The sequence below is a fragment of the Borostomias antarcticus genome (genome assembly GCF_949987555.1).
Source record: "Borostomias antarcticus genome assembly, chromosome: 23".
Classification (NCBI taxonomy): Eukaryota; Metazoa; Chordata; class Actinopteri; order Stomiiformes; family Stomiidae; genus Borostomias; species Borostomias antarcticus.
Window position 1 is genome coordinate 4,076,326 of NC_140256.1, and position 19,312 is coordinate 4,095,637.

At 47.0% G+C, this 19,312-nt stretch overlaps 3 protein-coding genes across 3 annotated transcripts; 1 reads left to right on the top strand and 2 right to left on the bottom strand.

The window, feature by feature from the left end:
* Positions 1 to 473: 473 nt before the first annotated feature.
* On the bottom strand, positions 474 to 9,800 carry sart3 (spliceosome associated factor 3, U4/U6 recycling protein; the record flags this gene model as incomplete). Its single annotated transcript, XM_084456751.1, has 19 exons — positions 474 to 980; positions 1,160 to 1,353; positions 1,706 to 1,858; positions 2,005 to 2,477; positions 3,344 to 3,512; positions 3,597 to 3,673; positions 4,135 to 4,247; positions 4,347 to 4,456; positions 4,658 to 4,716; positions 4,803 to 4,880; positions 4,999 to 5,106; positions 5,239 to 5,377; positions 6,422 to 6,577; positions 6,881 to 7,005; positions 7,783 to 7,888; positions 8,204 to 8,388; positions 8,488 to 8,592; positions 8,784 to 8,910; positions 9,615 to 9,800. 19 exons carry the CDS (start codon positions 9,798 to 9,800, stop codon positions 779 to 781), a joined length of 2,865 nt encoding a protein of 954 aa, XP_084312877.1. The 3' UTR covers positions 474 to 778.
* A 296-nt stretch (positions 9,801 to 10,096) lies between these two features.
* Positions 10,097 to 12,053, top strand: iscua (iron-sulfur cluster assembly enzyme a). Its single transcript, XM_084456750.1, has 5 exons — positions 10,097 to 10,229; positions 10,842 to 10,955; positions 11,077 to 11,187; positions 11,282 to 11,360; positions 11,515 to 12,053. Exons 1-5 carry the CDS (start codon positions 10,128 to 10,130, stop codon positions 11,604 to 11,606), a joined length of 498 nt encoding a protein of 165 aa, XP_084312876.1. The 5' UTR covers positions 10,097 to 10,127; the 3' UTR covers positions 11,607 to 12,053.
* A 4,151-nt stretch (positions 12,054 to 16,204) lies between these two features.
* Positions 16,205 to 19,235, bottom strand: tmem119a (transmembrane protein 119a; the record flags this gene model as incomplete). Its single annotated transcript, XM_084457427.1, has 3 exons — positions 16,205 to 16,324; positions 16,355 to 16,979; positions 19,108 to 19,235. The coding sequence occupies 3 exons, from the start codon at positions 19,233 to 19,235 to the stop codon at positions 16,205 to 16,207; spliced, it is 873 nt and encodes a 290-aa protein (XP_084313553.1).
* Between the last annotated feature and the right edge of the window lie 77 nt (positions 19,236 to 19,312).

Below are 19,312 nucleotides of genomic sequence, written 5' to 3' on the forward strand. Positions count from 1 at the left end.
TGGAGTAATAGTATGAAATCAGCTATATTTGATAAAACATGCTTTCTAGTGAAAGCACTGGATAGCTGAGGAGTGAGCTTACTGACGGGCTTCTGCAAATAAATTATTTGTACAATTGCAGATCAGACAATATTCTGTGAAGCAAGGCTTTCATCTTTCATGGCCTGGAGACATATTGTTGCATGTTAGCTGCCCTGTTGGGCACATGAGTTATTATCTGTACAATGACATCTTAACTTTCCTGAACACGCATGGGGAGAAATGGTCTAGTTCATGTAATAGATACAGTTCCGCTATATACACTCCATCTACAGTATGATACTGCATGTACATTACACCTCAAATGTCAAGCTCTTGCATATACCCTTTAATACAAGAAACACAATCCACAAGTTTGGTTTTTATAAAAAATACTCTCCCTTTTTTCTCACACGCACTCCAGAAGAACAAAGAATACACCTAGTTATATTTACACACAAATATATATGCGATACATCTTTTTATAAAATATCTCGGCCTTTCAAAAAAGCTAACAGAAATTGGTAATAAAACAGACGTTCTATCACATTTACTCAAAAGAAATTTGTCATCTATGTTCGAACGGGTGCAGGGTCAAGGGGGAGGAGCCAGGGTGATTAAGGCCTTCTCACAGGAACTGACCGCCAGGTGGGACTGGATTAAAGGGAGGTAAACCGCTTACAGAAAAATTACAACCATCTCTGTAAGGACACAAGATGGCTTTCCACATAAAGGCAGTTATTACTCTCAAACCCAAGTGTCACTTTTTTGTCATGAAAATTCTGGCAAAGTCTGAATTGGACAGGGGCTTGGTTTGTGCTTCGTATCCCACGTCTCCCGTGGAGTTCATGGCTCCGCTGGCTGGTTTAGCTGCAGTCCCGTTCTCCGCTTTGCCGGCCGGTCCAGTCTGTCGATGCAGGGACCGAGGGAGCAGCGACAGCTGCGTGCGCCCTCTCCCTCTCCTGAAAGAAAACAAACGAGCAAATCATCACAATCGAGTACACTTGCCTCAGATCTGACCTGTCGTCAAGGCCGCACGCGTCTCAGAACTGAGGGGAACGCCGTCGACGGGGACGCGGCAGAAGTATTTTTAATTTGGTCTGGCGAATACGATCGTGCCGAGGCCCGAGGTCCAACTTACGATCCGTAGACCTGGCGGGGCGTCATGGCTCCCTGGGGCCGGCTGGAGCCCGGCTGCTCGTCCGGGGCTCGGTTGCGTCTGGGCGGGTTGCTGATGGCGACGGCCAGTTTGTGATCCTCTAGAACCATGCCATCCATCTTCAGCACCGCCTGGGAGGCCTGGGCCTCATCTGCAAACTCCACATATGCCAGACCCTGCAGGGGCGGCGCGCGACAGCAGGACATTAAAGCGGCCGGGCTCCCAGGAGCCCCGCGCACTCGGCTAACCGTGTTCACGAGCAGGAGAGCTGCCTGCTACGTTTGTGATTCAAATCATCTATCTGGCTGTTTACACAGACGGATACCATTAAAACAAAACGCAGCGTTTACACCACAGTGAAGTGTTCTACGGCTGCATTAAAATTGGGAATAAATGAACCGCTAAATTGACTTTATGCAGTATTCGCACAGCTCTTTGCGCACAAGCTGAGAATGGTCAGAGGTTAAGATCATTAGGATACTGTTTTGAGCCCAACATCTGGTGGAGCCACCTTGCCATATGCCTCACCTTGGGTTTGCCCGAGCGATGGGTGACCAGGCGGATGTCCTTGATGGTGCCGATATCCTTGCACAGCTCCTCCAGCTGCTCATTAGTGCAGGAGTAGGGCAGGCCGGAGATAAAGATTTTGTGTCTCTCTAGAGCTGAACTATACCTGAAAATCTAGAGGGACACAAATGGAAAGAGGTAACTTTTTGTATGTTATTCTCACCGTAACACACGGCCCACTTCCGTCCTGGGGCGAAATCACTCTCCCAAGTCCTCCCAGCCCCTTAACTCACACAAACACACTTAAAAGGTCTCCTCACCTTGAAGTCGGGGTGCTTGCTTTTGTCCACGCACGGTGACACGAACATGGGCCTGCCCTTCACCGCCTGCCGGTCACGTTTCAGGGCCTCGGGGACCGACGCCTCGCCCTCGAACTGCACGTAGCCGTAGCCTCTGAAGGTGCCGTTGCCGGCGAAGACCAACCTCACCTGCTGGATGGGGCCGCAGGGGTCAAAGATCTCCCTCAGCCTCTTCTCGGGCTCGTCCAGCGTGTAGGCCAGGTTACTGACGAACACGCTGCAGCTGTCCTTGCGATCGTCCGGGTCGTCTTCCTGGTTGTTCTGTTTGTCCTCGACGGTCCCCGGGTGGCTCCGTTTAGCCGCGGCGGGTTCGGGCCTGCGGCCGGCGGGGGCTTTGCGCCCAAACAGTCCGCTCTCCGTCTCCATGAACTCCTCAGCGCCTCCCCCGCTGGGACCGGGGTCGCCCGCTCCTCGGTGCTTCTTGGGAGCTCGCTCTGTCACAAAGAAGAGGAACGGTAATAATAGGGCAAATGCCATTTTTCTTTGGCGCGAACGAACGAATACTGAATACTATTCATTCTTAACCCCTAGGGGGCAGCATTGCATAGTCACATTCTGGCTACATTCTCTTCAACTCTTGAAACCACTTCCAATTGGGTTTTATAAAAATCTATTTTGTACCACGATAAACTAGAGGCTGATAGTAGGCTACCAAAATGAATCAAAACTGGAAATGGCTTAAAACCATTTTGTCTGTTTGCTACCAAACGTAGGCTACATCATCCAGTTTTCTTGCTCCAAATCTCACCTCACTAACGTGCTTGTGTCGCGTTTACAAAGGGAAACTAATAACAAGCTAGTAGCTGGGTTACGGCTGTGAATTTAAGAAGCATTTCTCTCCTCTGCCCCTGTGCTGCCACACACACGCGTGCATTTGTGTGTATGTATGTGTGTGTGTGTGTGTATGTGTGTGTGTATGTGTGTGTCTATGTATGTGTGTGTGTGTGTGTATGTATGTGTATGTGTGTGTGTGCGTGCGGCAGCACAGGAGCGAAGGAGAGAGAGAGGAGAAAATGCTTACGTTGACAGCCCTAACCAGAGACCCGCAGTGTGTGTTTTGAGGGAGAAAAACACAAGCATGAAATCCGCTCCGAATACTGAATTGAGCTCTGAATACCAACCTACCAAACGAATAGTGGAATACTCAAATAACTCGGGCCAGCCCTAGTAAACAAGCACATGGGTGTCTTCTATTCACCTCCTTGTGTTATTTTGTTTGATACAAGTCCTCTTTTTTTTTACCAGGACACACAAAGCAGCAGTTCCTTTCCAGAACTGTGTTCTCGTTACCTCTCCTTACCTGACTCATCTCCCCACTCGTCCTGGAAGTCCTCCTCAGCCTTCCTCTTCTCCCCCGGCCGGCCGGATTTCTGGCTCTTCTTCTGGGCCTTCTTCTCTGCCTTGGCTCTCCGGCGCTGCTCGGTCTTCTCCTCCTCCTGTCGGACCAGCGTGGCCTCTTTACCTGCCATCTATGAGAGGACGGGGTTAGGACACGGAGCAGCCACGGCATAGCAGAGAGCGGCGCGGTGCCGTGTTCTGACGACGGCGCTCACCTTGGCCCTCTGCTCGTTCACCTTGTTCAGCCGAGTCTCTGTCTTCAGTACCGCTGCGTCCCAGTCCTCCAGAGAGCCTGGAGGTGAATGAGCACACATGAGGAGCTGGGACACAAAGCTGGGACTAGAAATCCTTAAAAAAACAAAAAACTATCCGATTACGAGAGACAATTCCACGCTTCAGCAATTACTAGGGCTGGGTATCGATTCGAATTTCAAGAATCGATTCGATTCCGATTCACAAGGTTCAGAATCGATTATCACGATTCAATACGATTCAATATCGATTCAGTTAGTGTTACTAAAACCTTTTTTTTTTTTTTTTTGCTGTAACCTTAATTACATGACTGCCAAGTTATGCAACACATCAATACTAGGGCTGGGTATCGATACTGATTTCCAAAAATGAATGAATGAATCATTGAATGAATTAATGAAGTATTCATTCCTTCATTTATTCATTCATTCATTCATTAAGTAAAAGATCGATTCTGGGATTCATGAATCGATTTTCAAAACCTGCGACTCTTCGACTCACCCTCAACTCTCTCAAAGGTGAGCAGGACCTCACACACGTGTTCTGGGTAGTCTGAGGTGCACTGGACCGCCCTGTGGAGGGCTTTCCTACAGTGGAGGGCGTCTCCATACGACCTGCAGAGAGACAAGCCGTCAGGATACACCGCGTGGATAGCAATTAACCTCACTCTCCCCCCCTCGCCGTCAAATCACCAGCTGCACAAATGCACCAACCTCTCCAGGTTGTAGTACTCCAGCCACATGTTGGCGAACTTGGCGTTCCCTCGTGTCATGATGCTGTCCCACAGTTCTCTGGCCTTCTGCATGTTCTTGCAATGCAGGGCCTGGTCAGGGAGAAAACAATTGAGGACTGGAATCACGATTGACTTGGCAACACACAACAAGTATATAAAAAAACATGAGATATATAAAAATCAAACATAATTCGGGGTGTATATTCTCCTGATATAACGTGTGATTTTTCGACGATATTCACAACACATTTCCCACAACCCACATTTCCCACAATTCACAACGACCGTTACCTCTATCCTCGCCCAGACCTGCATGATGGTACAAGAAGGGTCCCCGCTTTCACTGAATCCTGAAAAGGAACCGGACACAGAGGTGGTGAGTCGACCCACACAAGGGAATCCAGTCCAGCTGTATGAAGTCTGCAGGTAAACTTACTCTCCTCCACGTCCTGTTTCAGGTAGTCCAGAGAACGGGTGAAGGCTGACCTCAGCTCTTCCAACTCTCTGCTGGACTCTGCAGGGGAAAATCACAACATCAGTAGAGGCCTAGGACTTCGAAGCATATATACACTCTCTCCCGAACCAAAGGAATATTCTATTTATTTCATTGTGCATCGTCAACGTGCCTTCACCTTTGCTGAAATCCACGCGTCTCCTCAGGTAATCCAGGTACGCTTGCCAGATATCCACATAGTCTGTTGCTTGGATGAAACCAGCATTCAGTGCCTTTTCAAAAACATCTGTGAAGGTAGAAACAAAGACAGTCTTTCATAAATCTGCAGAAACTCACAGTCCAAGACAATCAGCATGGAGTTCAGCGTTACTGGAAATGTGTTTGCATCACATCAACATGTTCAGGGTCCAGCGGTTACCTGAGACCGTGGGGTGGTCTGCTCCATGTCTCTCCAGGGCCAGCAGGTAGGTCTTCCACAGACCCATGGTCCAGGGGCAGTTCCTGACCGCACGGTCGTGAGACGACAAAACCAAGTCTTTGAACTTCAGCTGACGGTCCTGACATCGAGAGGAAACTTATCAGTAATGCAATCCACGCAGTGAGTCTTAATATTTAATCGACACAATGTGTGAATTAAGTAGTTTAGGTGATCACGATCAAATTAAGTAGTTTAGGTGATCAAAAACTGACTCGTGTTGGTAGCAATTCTATTAAATCCCATTGTCCTAATCTGAAATTGGAGGAAGTTAGTAGATCGTATAGGACATTTTAGAAGGCCTTTATTATTAAATGCCATCAGACATCAGAATGTCCTAAAAACCTCTGGGTGACACTGTGAGGTCTGGGTGACACTGAGGTCTGGGTGACACTGAGGTCTGGGTGACACAGAGGTCTGGGTGACACAGAGGTCTGGGTGACACTGTAAGGTCTGGGTGACACTGTAAGGTCTGGGTGACACTGTAAGGTCTGGGTGACACTGAGGTCTGGGTGACACTGAGGTCTGGGTGACACTGTGAGGTCTGGGTGACACTGTGTTCCCTTGTTCTCTGTAAAGCGCATTGTGTTGCCTCTGGGTATGAAATGCGCTACACAAATAAAGCTTTGATTTGATTTGACTGTGAGGTGGTCGGCTAGCACTCTGGAGTGGAATTGTTGCAATTCTAGGAAATCCTCAACTTAACCACCTCCCTGCGCAGACGCAGGGGTTTGGCTTTAATCACAACACACATTCATGAAATAGGATGTTAAGAACAGCAGGCCTGCTGGTTGCCTGTAGCTCTGGGTGAAACACAAGCTGCTCCCAAAATGACATTCTGAAATTGAGCCTAATGGATTAAATGCAAGGCGCCATTTGATTTACACAGAAAAAAACAACTATTGGTTTCCATCAGACTGGTGAAATGCCCCTGCTCTGATGGAATACTGCTTGCTTTCTCGGGCTGGTGTTTGCAATCTCAGCATGTCATTACCATCCCATTAACACAATTAACAAGCCCATGAATACATTTCAGGCACTGCTGGGGAGATCGCCGGCTGCAAGTGATTAAAATTAGCACAGTGCAACACGAGGGGGGGGGAGTGGGGGGAGATAACACACTCACTAGGTACGTGGTGTACTTGGCCCACATGTCCGGCACCAGGCAGTTCTCTGCCAGCGCGCGCTCAAAGATGATCTGGATCCGCGCCGGGTCACCCTCCTTCAGCTCGTAGTCGATGTAGGTCTGGTACTCCGCCAGCTTGGGCGGCTCGGCAGCCAGCTGCAGCACAGACGACGGCATATTCATCAATTAAACGGACCTTGCACAGCGTAGGGTAGGGTGGGAAACGCTTTTTTGAACACATAATTAAAAGTCAACCCTTTGCCTTACTCCGTCCACACAACGTTAATAATAATAATAATAATAACCCAAAGCGCTGTACAAAAAAAATAAAATAAATAAAGATCATAAAATATGTTTAAAAAACAGTTAAAAAAAAAGTCAGATGGTTTCTTTGTCATGAATGTTAAGATGGTTGCTTTGTCATGAATGTCTTTATTAAGAAACAAGCGTTGACTGTACCAGAGTTGCCTCGTAAGGTTTGCTCTTCTCCATGTGCTTCAGGGCTCTCTTGTACTGCTGAGTGATTGTTTCTGACACCCCCTGGTCCGACCACTCCTCATACTCGGCGTAAGTGGCGTCCATCTCTGCAACACGCACAGTTCTCTCAGTCAACCCCGTAATGCACAGGACACCCACTGACTCTGTGAGGTTTCTCAAAGTGTACCCGTGAGGAGAAGCGTGATCAAACAATTCACATTATCAAGGTGTAGTCCGCCTTTGGAGTTTTTCAAGCTTTTCTTTAGTCTATCAGTCTAACATTAACATTACTTACATCCCGTTCTTTCTTCTCTGTGCCATGGTCTTGGGGGAGAACAGAACCGAGTGACTGACTGGCTCCAGATAAGGGGGGATTATACCCAGAGCACTGGCACAAGTTACTGAGGGACTGGAGGGGCTTAGCCGTTCCAGAAATTCCTCTAGTGGCTTTTCAGCCGAACCAGAGGGGACCAGGCAGACAGTGCCAGACCATCTGGCTATCTTTTGGCCAGTCAGGCGTTTTGGATGGAGGGCTGGTGAGGGGTGACAGTGCTGCCTCACCTGGTAAGGAAGACAGCTCTCTTTGTAAACCAGTCCAGCCTTTCAAAAGCCACTCCGTATACAGAGCAGCTAACCTACTCTCTTAACGATGCACTAACCAACCATATTACTTTTCATATGAACCCCCCCCCACACACACACACACACACACACACACACACACACACACACACACACACACACACACACACACACACACACACACACACACACACACACACACCACAAGTGCAACACGGTGGGCTCCCGGGATATTATCCTATTTCATGCAGATAAACTCCCCCCCACCCACCACCCAGTGTAGAGATACTGGGGGGCCGTACCCATTAAGGGGATGGCCAGCTGGCGGCGAAACAGTGTGTGGATGCGCTCGAGCTGAGCGTTCAGCAGCTCCTGCTGCTCACGAGTGGGAACGCTGCCAGGGGGAGGCTGAGCAGAGAGCAGGGGGGGAGAGAGAGAGAGAGAGAGGGAGAGAGAGAGAGAACGGTTAGCAAAATGCCAATAGATGAATGTCAACGTCTTGTTCGTGTAACATCACATTGAGTTTCTACAGTGCATTTTTGTTCTTGCTATGGAACCACATCAGCTCAGGGCTGCACATAAACACCATGCATCAAAACGGAACATCACAAACAGATTGAGGGTGGTGTGAGAGAGTGTGTGTGTGATGAGAGAGTGTGTGTGTGATTAGAGAGTGTGTGTGCCTCTTTAGGTGGTAAAAATACATGGGGGTGGGGGTCATACCTGGACTGTGGATAGTATGACGTTCTCAAATTCCCTGAAGGCCTCCCAAACAGTGGATCCCTTGGTCATGTGAAGCCCCACGGCTGTAAGGGCTCTCTCAAAGATGGACCGCACCGTCTCCAGCCCAGCAGGTGATCCCATGCCCCCAATAGAATACTGGGCGTACTCCAGCCAGATTTCAGGGCCTGTGCGCAGAAACGACAGTGTTATAACCACAGAAATACCATTTAAAGAATCATAATAGTCTGGGGGACCTGATTAAGACTGTGGGGGGGGGGACTCACAGATATAATCTTTCACAGCCTTCTCAAAGAGCTCGTAAACCTTCTCCCGGTTGGGCTCCTCCTCTGTGAGGCGGATCTCGTCCTTCAGCCAGTCTAGCCAGATCTCTGCAGGAGAAGACGTCTTAGCTTCACATGCAGCACATCAAAAACAGCCTATTCTAAACTCACGCCAAGAGTGATACTACACCTACATATCCCTGAATAATCAATATGCAGCTGACAAATGGATAAAGAAAAGTGAGATGCAAAGAATGACGCCAGCAACACAAAAAAAAAACAGCAGACCAGACACCCACCCTCTGTGAGTGGGAAGAGCTCGCTCATCTTCTGCCTCGCCCTGCGCACCCGGAGTAGCTCACCCTCCTGCCTTAGCAGTTTGATGAGGTCCACATGACAATTGTAGTCAAAAGCATTGATGGACAGCTGAAAGTCACAAGGCACAGAAACTGTAAGGATTTCACAGAGGTTCAACATATAAAACACCATTAGAGGGGGCACTCAATCATTGGTAGAGTACAAAAAACATCAGGTCACCGGCACCAGAAAACAAATGGGATCAAATGCATTAGGCTCAGGGGAATTTAGTCATCTGGAATACATAGGCACAATGAATGCAGTGTCTTGACTGGGGGTAGCTTGCCTACTAGCTTGCTAACTGCCCACTCCAACCACGTTGGGGATCAAACCACGTTGGGGATCAAACTTCACTTCCTTCTAGTTCCAACTACCTAGCTGGCCGATCAATGCAGCTGTATAGTTAGCTATCAACTCAAGTTGACTGTAGCTGATACAATAGTCAACATCCAGCAAGCCAGACGGGAATAATACAGTAATAATCTGACAATTTAGCTAAATTAGCTTGTACAGTTGCATAATAAGCCATTCATTGATAATAGCTAACGTTAGCTGGATAGCTAGCTGATGTGTTGTGCAGTCAATGAGCTCGTTAGGATAATAGGAAAACTTTAACTGTAATCTGAGTGTCCAGGTTAACGGGGATGTATTGTTATAGTAGTTTGCTGCTAGCGGACTACTAGCTGCTGCTAGCTCTGATCTAACGTTAGCCGTCTCCATTCATTCAGACCCACTAGCTAGCTAGCAGCTAGCTCACGGTAGAGTAACCTTACCTGCTCTTCCAAACGCTGGATTTCAGCTTCATTCTCTTTCTCGTCCTCTGATGAATCGTCCTCGTCTTCGTCTGAATTCTCGATCCCCATGCCCTCCTCTTCATCCGACTCCATTTCTCTTTCCATTCTCGCATCTTCCTCCATCTCCTGCAACTGCGTTTGTTCTCCGTCCCCTGTTGCTGCCATGTTGGAAGTGGAGCGAATGGTCTACTCTGCCTAGCAACAGAGTACAGACGTGCCAAAGGTGGAGCCTGAACCTGGAGCGTAGTCATTAAAATGTCTAAAGCGAATTAATGATGTATACATATTGAATGAATCAACATTAGTGATTTGTGACAATTACAAACGGCATATTGGGCATATATGTGCATGTTATTCCGCACAAATAAATGTTTTTCTCTGAATTCTTGTAGTTAGTGGCAATGACCTTCCACTAGGGGGCGGTAGGTACGTAGACTCATAGTTGCTGCGCTGTTTTCAATCGACGATTTTCTTTTCTAGCCAAACAACAACATGGCAATGGTAACCGTGCAGAAGTGTGCCTCTCCCGTGATGTTGATCGGTAGAAGGTTATTCACTCCAGAGATCAAGCTTTTATGTCCTTATCACAAAAAGGTAATAATAACATCACTGCATCTCACAATTGCTATCTGCCTGACTGTATTAGTAACCTGCGTAGGGCCTTAGCTAGCTAGTGCTAGCTGGGTGGCTAAAGCAACTCGCACTAGCAACCAATCAGTAACTTTAAGCTAAGTTGGTTAGCTTGAAGCAAGTGACACGTAACATCTGCTACAACACATTACTTCATATAGTATAGGTAGCGGCTAGCCATTAGCTACTTGATGTCCCAGTGTCCCGTGACCTTCACGCCTTGCAGGGCATTCACATGCAAAACACCCCAGAGCATCTAACGTTAAGTCTCAACCTCATGTTGGCTCAAAACTCATCTCTTCAAGAAGTACTACAACAATCCTCCCACCTAAGCACTTATTGTATTATATTGTATATTATATTATATTGCACTGTACTTTAGATTGTGATTCTTGCACTTTGCCTTCAGCACTAGATTTTGCTCTTAGTCACTTGTTTTAGAAAGAAGATGCACTTGTGAGTTCTGGCAAGTAGTAGTACATTGGCTCTTCCTACGTTAAATGCAATTATTGTTAGTCGCTTTGGATAAAAGCGTCTGCTAAATGACTGTAATGTAATGTAAATGTTCCTCTGAAGGTGGTGGACCACTATGAGAATCCCAGAAATGTGGGCTCACTGGACAAGAATGCCAAGAACGTGGGAACAGGATTAGTGGGTGCGCCTGCATGTGGTGATGTGATGAAACTCCAGGTCTGTCAGATCAACAATCCGTTTTATTCCCAAACTCCTTTGCTTGAGTGTTATGAAAAGATCTTCCTGCTTCTCGTTTAGGCTACGCTGGAATAATGATGCATGTCTCAACTGTCTACAGATTGAGGTGGATGATAAGGGAAAGATAGTCGATGCGAGATTCAAGACTTTTGGCTGCGGCTCAGCCATCGCTTCCAGTTCTCTAGCAACAGAGTGGATGAAGGGTAGATCTGTAAGTTGAACAGCTCTAATTCAAGATACACTGTATAATGTATGCATGTTGGGCATTCAATAATACTCTTTCTGTTCCTAATGCTTCTATGCAGATTGATGAGGCTCAGAAGATCAAGAACGTCGATATTGCCAAAGAACTCTGCCTTCCACCTGTCAAGTTGCATTGCTCCAGTAAGTGCAGTCAGTCAAACATGCAGCAGGAAAGGCTGGGTTTATTGCAGCTGATAAAAAAAAAAGTTTTCAAGATAGGGAGTTAAATGCCAAAGCCTGTTTAACTACAAACATATTTGTACTGATCTAACGGTGCCCTGTTTATTTCCTATAGTGCTGGCAGAGGATGCAATCAAGGCGGCGCTGAAAGACTACAGACTCAAGCAGAAGGACGGCAGTGAGGCGGCAGCCAAAGTCAGCAAGTAGAATCCCTGCCTGTCTTGTCACGCGTCGAAGCTCAATGGTGGCTCTTTCTTTCTGCACTGTAGGTAATAAATACAACTCGTGGCTGATTTTTGTGGCTAATAAAACTGCTGAAGTGTTGATATTTATCTAATATAATCTTCATTTTGAATATTAGTGTAGAATGACAATCTTCGTCAAATGGAATAAACTACCAGTATCTCCGACTGCTAGGAAATTCATTCAACCCCATCAAACTCATTTATGGGTACTGGTTATTAATAGGACTTGTATGCTTATTAATTTGTCATGCAAATGTTTTTGGCATTCACATATTTTGTTGGCTTACTGTTGATATAAACTGAATGGTCCCTGTGGGAAGACTCACAACTATATATGATGTACGGTTACATTTCAGTAATTGACCTACAGTGTGTTGGTGTGGAATGGAATAAAATAATGCAAATGTTATTAAGTGTCTTCCTTGTCTCATTCGTCTGATTAGACATCAGTGGTTATTTAGTTCTCCAGACCAGAAATAACATAAAGGAGATTCTTTTTTTTTTGTTTATTGTTAAGATTGCTGAAGTGGAGCCACTCTCTGATGATGCAGTAGCATCTTTTTCAGTACGAGCAACACTGCCAACATGAGGAGCGCCACCAGTACACATAACACAGCCAGCAGGGCTATGACCACTGAGGAGCCCTGCAGAGTGAGGGGTCTGGGGGTGGGCACTGGCAAGGAGCCCGCCTTGCTGATGAGAAGCACCTCTAATGAGGTTGAGTTACTTGGAGCGTATCGGCTTGTAGAATTTTCCAAGCATCTTGGCTTCTCATTAGATAAAGAGGTAATGGGTATGTCTGGAGGTGGATGTGCTGATGGTGTTGAATTCAGAGCCAAACATTCTTCATAGCTTAGCACTTCTAAAGTGTAGTGGTTGGACAGGATTCTAGACACAGGAGCTTCTCGTGGGCCCTGTTCTTGTATGGGGCTCTCCACTGTTGTAAATGTTCCCTCAACGTCCTGGAAACCAGGCATTGTAGTCCCCACTGTGGAGGTATCAGGCCTAGCGCTGAAGCCAAGGCGAGGAGCTTTCTCGTCGGGTTTCAGGACCCGCGGACAGATAGCCATGACAGATAGGTTCAGGAGCAGGCGGTGTGCAAGATGCTGCGGCTCAGTGCACACCAGGTCCGTCGCCATCTTCAGCCTACCGCTCAGTAGCCAGCGATACAAGTACAGGATGTCACACTCGCACACCCACAGGTTGTCGGCCAGCGCCACGGAGCGGAGGCGTGGCAGGCCGTCGAAGGCGCTTTCTGGCACCGAGCGCAGGCAGTTACTGTTGATCTTCAGCACCTGCAGGTTGACCAGCGCTGCCAGAGAGGGGAGATCCAGCGCAGAGATGCAGTTAGCCGACAAGTCCAGGTGTGTGAGGGAGGGGGGGAGCTGCAGGGGCAGGCTAGTGAGCTGGTTCCCCTTCAAGGAGAGCACCTGCAGCCTCCCCAGGCCCAGCAGCGCCCCCTGCTGGATGGCCCGGATGCGGTTGTCCTCCAGGTCCAGGCGGGTGAGGTTGCCCAGCTGCGCCAGCGCCCCGGAGGTGATGTAGGTGATGCGGTTCTCCTGCAGCTGCAGGCTCTCCAGGCTGGGGGGCAGGCCGCGGGGGAAGCGCGCCAGCTGGTTGTGGCTCAGGCTGAGCTCCTGCAGACCGGAGAAGGGCCGGAGGAGGTGGTCGACGTTGCAGAGACGGTTCCGGGCCACGGAGAGGACGGAGGTGCCGAGAGGGACGGAGCGGGGAAGGGACCTCAGGCCCAGGGACTCACAGAGAACCAGCAGGCCTGGGGGGTGGCAGCAGCAGCCAGGCGGACAGGGGGAGCTCACCAGGCAGGCTAGAGGAGATACACAGAGAACCAGTAGGAGACCACAGAGACACCAAGGCATGGCTCACTGCGAACGAGAGATAAGGGAGGAGGAGGTGGAGTGGAGGAGAGAATACAACAAAGCAATTTAAGACAAACAACAGCTGTTTGGTTAAGATGTTCTACTGCATGTGGAGGTAGATGGTATACCTCCTATAGGAGGTCCTGAAGCAACGTAGATCTATCATTACAGTGACTATATACAGTAGAAAGCACAGGTGGGAAAAAGATAAGACATGAATCAAGTCCTCACAAGAGTTGCCACATTTACCAGCTTAATCACTGTCCTTGGATAACTGAAACTGATTTGCATGCACACAAATGTTCACTTTGTAAATAAGATACTAGATGATTATTTACCATTCTCCCAGGACTATGTTTTATCTGCTCCTCCCAAGAAACTGACAAGACAGTGCCGTTGTGGTCTTTACATGATCCTCTTCTCTATGACTCTCTCCAGATACCATCGTCTCGGAGAATTCCAAGCAGATGGCCATCAAAGTTTAATGACACCTTCTCCGTTACCTGTTTTGTGTCCTCCTCATCGTCCAAATTAATGGAGTGCTCCTACTTCTTTTCAACGGCAGAGAGGCCGAGACGGGATGGATGTGTCATATGAGGGCGGTGGCAGGGACAGAGGGGGTGACCGTCCCCTCCGAGGCTATCAAGGGTCGAGGGACATCGTCCCCTGGTTCACTCTGAGGAGCGGTAGTAGATGAAGACAGCAACCTAGTGACGGACAGATGGACGGACAGACGGACAGAGCCACTATGAGTGTGATGTGTGCCTCCTCCTGACCAGCTGGGAAGAGTGAGAGTGCTGATATATTCCAGAATTATTTAACACCTCTCAGCAGGGAGCAGGGAATCCGACCCTGGCGAGAGGCTCCCTCAGGGCTCAGGTTTCAGGCTGAACGAGCTGTGCTTGTTTTTGGGCTGTTCTACCTTCACCTTTGATGTTTGCTTTTTGGTAAATTGACACTGAATATCTGGCCACCCTTTGCCAGGTGGTAAGACTTCAAAAAAACATAATTGTATTCTAAATGATGTATTCATTCCTCAATGTGTAAAACAGCAATGGTTATTTAATTACATTTAAATAATGTCCCCTTAAGATGAGGATGGTAAGGCAATACTAATTGATTATGAAACAATAAACAATCAATAATCAATGGAAGTTGTAAATATTTGAGTAATTTGAGCTCTGTTTCTTACAGAGAATGTTCTATAGAAGGCATTCACATTGTAGATTAATTTTCGCCAGGAACCAGTGATCCATACTCTTACAGTACTGAAAAGATTCACAGGAGGGCAGCATCCTATAAACGAATATTTTCTCAGGGACCAAACTTTTAGAACACCTGACAGAAGCCAAACCTTTAGAAAAGACCTGACAGGGACCTGATCAGGACAAATCAATGTGGTTTTGCTTTCATGTCCAGCTTCAGTGCAAATAATTCCATGTATCTGGTTTGATGGCTGCTGAAATATTGATAGATTCTTGTAAGGGAGCCAGGGGCCAGGACAAAAGGACTTTTGTCGGTTCCACGCTTGGGTGCCTTTGTCAGGCTTTGTGTTTGGGTATGACATTATACGGTGGTGCCAACCATCTCTCTGTTGCCAACTACCAATGTAGGCAGGTGACCCAACATACAGTATCCCTCTGTGTGTGCTTGTGTGTGTAAGAACAGTATGCAGTATGCAACTAAAACTAGTGAAGCAGTTAAATACACGCTGTAGGTAGTTAAAAATAACTGTAGACAAGTCTTTCAATTGCAAGTGCACACTAAAGTAATTCAGCTGGTTGGAAATTTGAGAACAGGCATTAAAAACCGCAGGTTTACCTCAAACATAGCCTCCATAAGTTATTCCTGTGTAAAACTGGCAGGAAATGATGCGCTCAAAGTTCTACTTCATGTACACGCAGAGTGCCTCATCACTTTATCCATTTTTATAGTGCAAGGATTTCACTTTTCAAGAAAAATAGACAATAACAAATACCTTTTATTCAATTTCAATAAAAAGAAAATAAGATACATTATGTAAATAAATCTGCTACAATATACAGCACAAATGAAAACGTATCTTAGTCAACCTTAGGGTGAAGTAAGTACCAATTATTAAGCATTAAGGGACATCAAGCATCTCTACTGTCTAATCAGCATATATAGCATAAAAAACTGTGTTCAGTACTCATTTTAACTTATATAATATAGAAATGTATTTAATCCAAGAGAAGAAAAGAAAATCTAATTTAAAGTTTTCAAAGAGGAAAATGCTTTATGTTTTCCTTGTGCAAACAGTAGGCAGCTGTCTGTATTTTCCTACTGGTACCGCATCGTATTTAATTTACTATATCTTAGTCTAATATGAGGAATACAACTTCACAACAGTAACAGCGACATGCAGACATACAACAAAAGCTTTACTATCAATCATGACTAATAATCACATCCCAGAACAACAGTTTGTTACTAGGGAAATTCTGTATATATTAAAGGTGAGAGCTCTCAAATGTGAGGCCTGTGACTTTACTGAATCAACAGATGCTCATCGGAGATGCTTGAGGAACCTACAGTCAGATTCCACCGACAGGTTTTGGCACACAGCATGTAGACACACTCAGGGAGGGTCCTCTGTGTTAGAAAGAGAGATCCTCTGTCTCTGTCACTTCCTGTTTCACGTGGCTGGAGCCCCAGCCTCTCTCTAGTGGTTGGCCTTCCTCAGGTGGCAGGTGCACACCACCGGCTGGCTGGAGGTCTGCTGTACCTCCTCCCTCTGCTTGGGCTGCTCCCTCTGCTTGAACTCTTCTCTCCTCCTCTCCACCTGCACCTCCTCCTCCTCCGCCACCCTCACCTTTTTGACCTCCTGATGTCTGAGCTTGACATCCCGGCCCTCCCTGTCCCCCACCAGAGCTTTGGAGGGGGTGCGTAGGGTGGGGGAGGCCTTTCCCTGGACCCTCTGGACGTGGTCGACTGCATACGGCCTGTCCTGGAGCTCACTGGAGGGCTTGACCTGGTCTGTGTACTTCCTGGGCGGGTTCGCCGGGGGCTTGTAGGCCTCCAGCTTGCGCTTGTGGCTCATGGCCGAGGCACAGCAGATGATGAAGACCATGACGATGAGGAGGGAGCTGATCACAATGATGATGAGCAGGTTCTCCTGCAGGAAGTCCACCACCCGGGTGAAGACAAAGTCCTTGAGGCGGATCATGGTGGTGGTGATGGTGTCTTTGATGGTGGGGACCTTACCTACGTCTCCGCCTTCACCTCCAGCTGGGGTGGTGGGGCTGACGTGGACGTGGACAGGGGTCTGGGTGGCGTGGGCCACGGGGAACAGGAGCTCCAGCTCGGCCCCGTCTCCGCTGCTATCCATGGACATGTTGAACAGGAGGGGCGAGGCCTGACATCCGCGGCCCCAGAGGAGGGCCAGGGACACGCAGGCCAAGCGAAAAGTCACGCAGAGCCTCATCGTTCGCTCAGTCCTGGAAGGACAAAACAGAGAGTTTCAGTGAGAGGCTCAAAAACTGCAAATATATTTTTCCCATCCATATAATTGTATTCCTGGAAGACTTGGAGCGTAATAATTCCATAAATGTACAGTAATGTCCCATTATTAAAACTCAGGTATTATTGCAGGGGGCAGTATATACATCCCAGTACATACAGTATTTGTAAATCCAATGTACTCTATCTCTTCTGTTGACATCTTATATTAAATCTATTTTAGCAGGCAGTAGTCATTACTTATTTGGGGCGGAGGCTGTGAGTTTGGCGGAGTTTTTAATTTGTAGGAAGGAGGGAGGCCAACCATCCACCACACCAAAGAGAGGAGGAAGCTATATATTCCCCAAAGAGCAGAGAGGCGTGGGAGAGCTGTGGCTCGGACCTCTATATTTACACCGTTCTGCAGTGGGTTAACGACAGACTACGACAAGGACTTGATGGGGTTATTTCTGCCCGTATTCTAGGGAAGCCTAGAGTCCGTCTGTCTTGGAACCCGGCTCACAGCGAAGAGAGACACAACGATAAAGCTCAAACATTCAATATTCCAAACGTATCTCTCTTGACCAGTTTAACACACGCACACACACACGCGCGCGCGCGCATACACACACACACACACACACACACACACACACACACACACACACACACACACACACACACACACACTCTCTCTCTGTCTATCTCTCTCTTTCGCCATTCTCCTCTTTCGATTCCTCTCTTTTTTCATTGTTCCATCTCTGTCTCTCTCTCTCTCTCTCTCTCTCTCTATCTCCCAGAAAGTGTGAAGTCTAGTTCTCTTGTGTACAGAGCTGGATTCAATCTGTAACCCATCTGCCATAATCTCCATTCCATCTGGATTTAATGTATGTGATTACACAACACTCACTACCAGCTAAGGATGGCTAGATTCTAATCAGCCTGCTGTAAGATTCTACATCTGCTTCCTCCTCTCAGGACCTTACATTAAATATTGTACGCATGTCTGCCCGTGTGGTCATGAACATTTATGTTATATAAAAAGGCATGCTAAATAGATGGTTAGCTGACTCTCCTCCCTTAAACGTGCAGTCAGGGTGGGCGGCTGTAGACCCAATGTGCTCTGGCTCCACCATGGTATTAACTGGCCATAATTACATCCTCAGAAATAGGCCTCTGATTCGTCACTTCAACAGGTTTCATATCACCTTCTAGAAACTCCTTAGATGTGTAGTAGGATTGTGGTCAATGAACACTTCATGTTTATTGATTGACTACATCCCCTCCATCCACCATATGATGGTTGTTTTGGTTTTCCCTCTGAAATCAAACATTTACAACACTCTACATCTCTTTTTCTTTCTTTTTACATTGAATTAGGCTACTGTTAACTTGTACACTGTGAACAGAATTTGACCTCTCTTACTCATCATAAAGACTCAATAAAGAATCAATTCTGATATTTTTGATGTTCTGTCTTCAGTGAAAGAGTAAGAAATGAGAAGTTAGTACAACCCAGATTAATCTATCAGTCATGAACATCTAATTCTAGATGTTCATCTAATCCTTCATAAAAGGATATAGCTCCTTACAGCCTGTTTCTCTCAACCTGAAGTCAACAGGTTTTGATTGATACATTGGCTATTAATTCAACTTGTTTTATTTATTTGTATTGCACTTTAAATTTAAGAAAATCTCAAAGTGCTACAGATTAAAAACGTGAAAGTGCTAAGATTAAAAACAACACAACATGAGTCCAAAACTAACATAAGAATACAAACACATAAGTTGTTTGAAATGTGTAACATACAGTACTAAGCAGAATTCCTACTCTCCCAGTTTCAATACACTCCACAGTGAGTGAAACCAGGCAGTAAAAAAAGATGTCAATACTTACAGAGTGGTGCCTGATGCAAGTGTCTTCTCCAAAGTCAACAGTTGCAGCAGAGAAGGAGGACAGGATAGAGAGAGAGAGAGAGAGAGGGAGCAGTGAAAGTGGGAAAGACAGAGCAACCAAACCTCCACCCGCTCCTGGAAGTTAGACTGAGAGTTCTCACTCTGGTCGTAAAAAGCCTGCAGATGGCCGAAAGATGTCCATCCCTCTGCATTTCCATCTTCTCCTCCTACTTTCCATGCCTGTGCTCCATCCTCCGCCCCCCCATCTCCTCGCCCAGCGAGGGGCCATCGCTGATGCTCACACACCTCTCGACCCTTGAATCGACCTGTCGGAGGAAGTCACAGGCTGCCGATAACATGTGCCCTGCTGTACTTTGCCTGCGCCTCATCCGAGCCCTGGGCTTATTTTTCGGGATATAGAGACAAAGGATTCAGT

Excerpts from the sequence above, each read along its gene's own strand:
- iscua (XM_084456750.1), top strand. The coding sequence starts at position 10,128 with ATGGCAATGGTAACCGTGCAGAAGTGTGCCTCTCCCGTGATGTTGATC. Across the intron at positions 10,230-10,841 it reads TATGTCCTTATCACAAAAAG|GTGGTGGACCACTATGAGAA; the intron begins GTAATAATAACA and ends GTTCCTCTGAAG. Across the intron at positions 11,361-11,514 it reads TGTCAAGTTGCATTGCTCCA|TGCTGGCAGAGGATGCAATC; the intron begins GTAAGTGCAGTC and ends TATTTCCTATAG.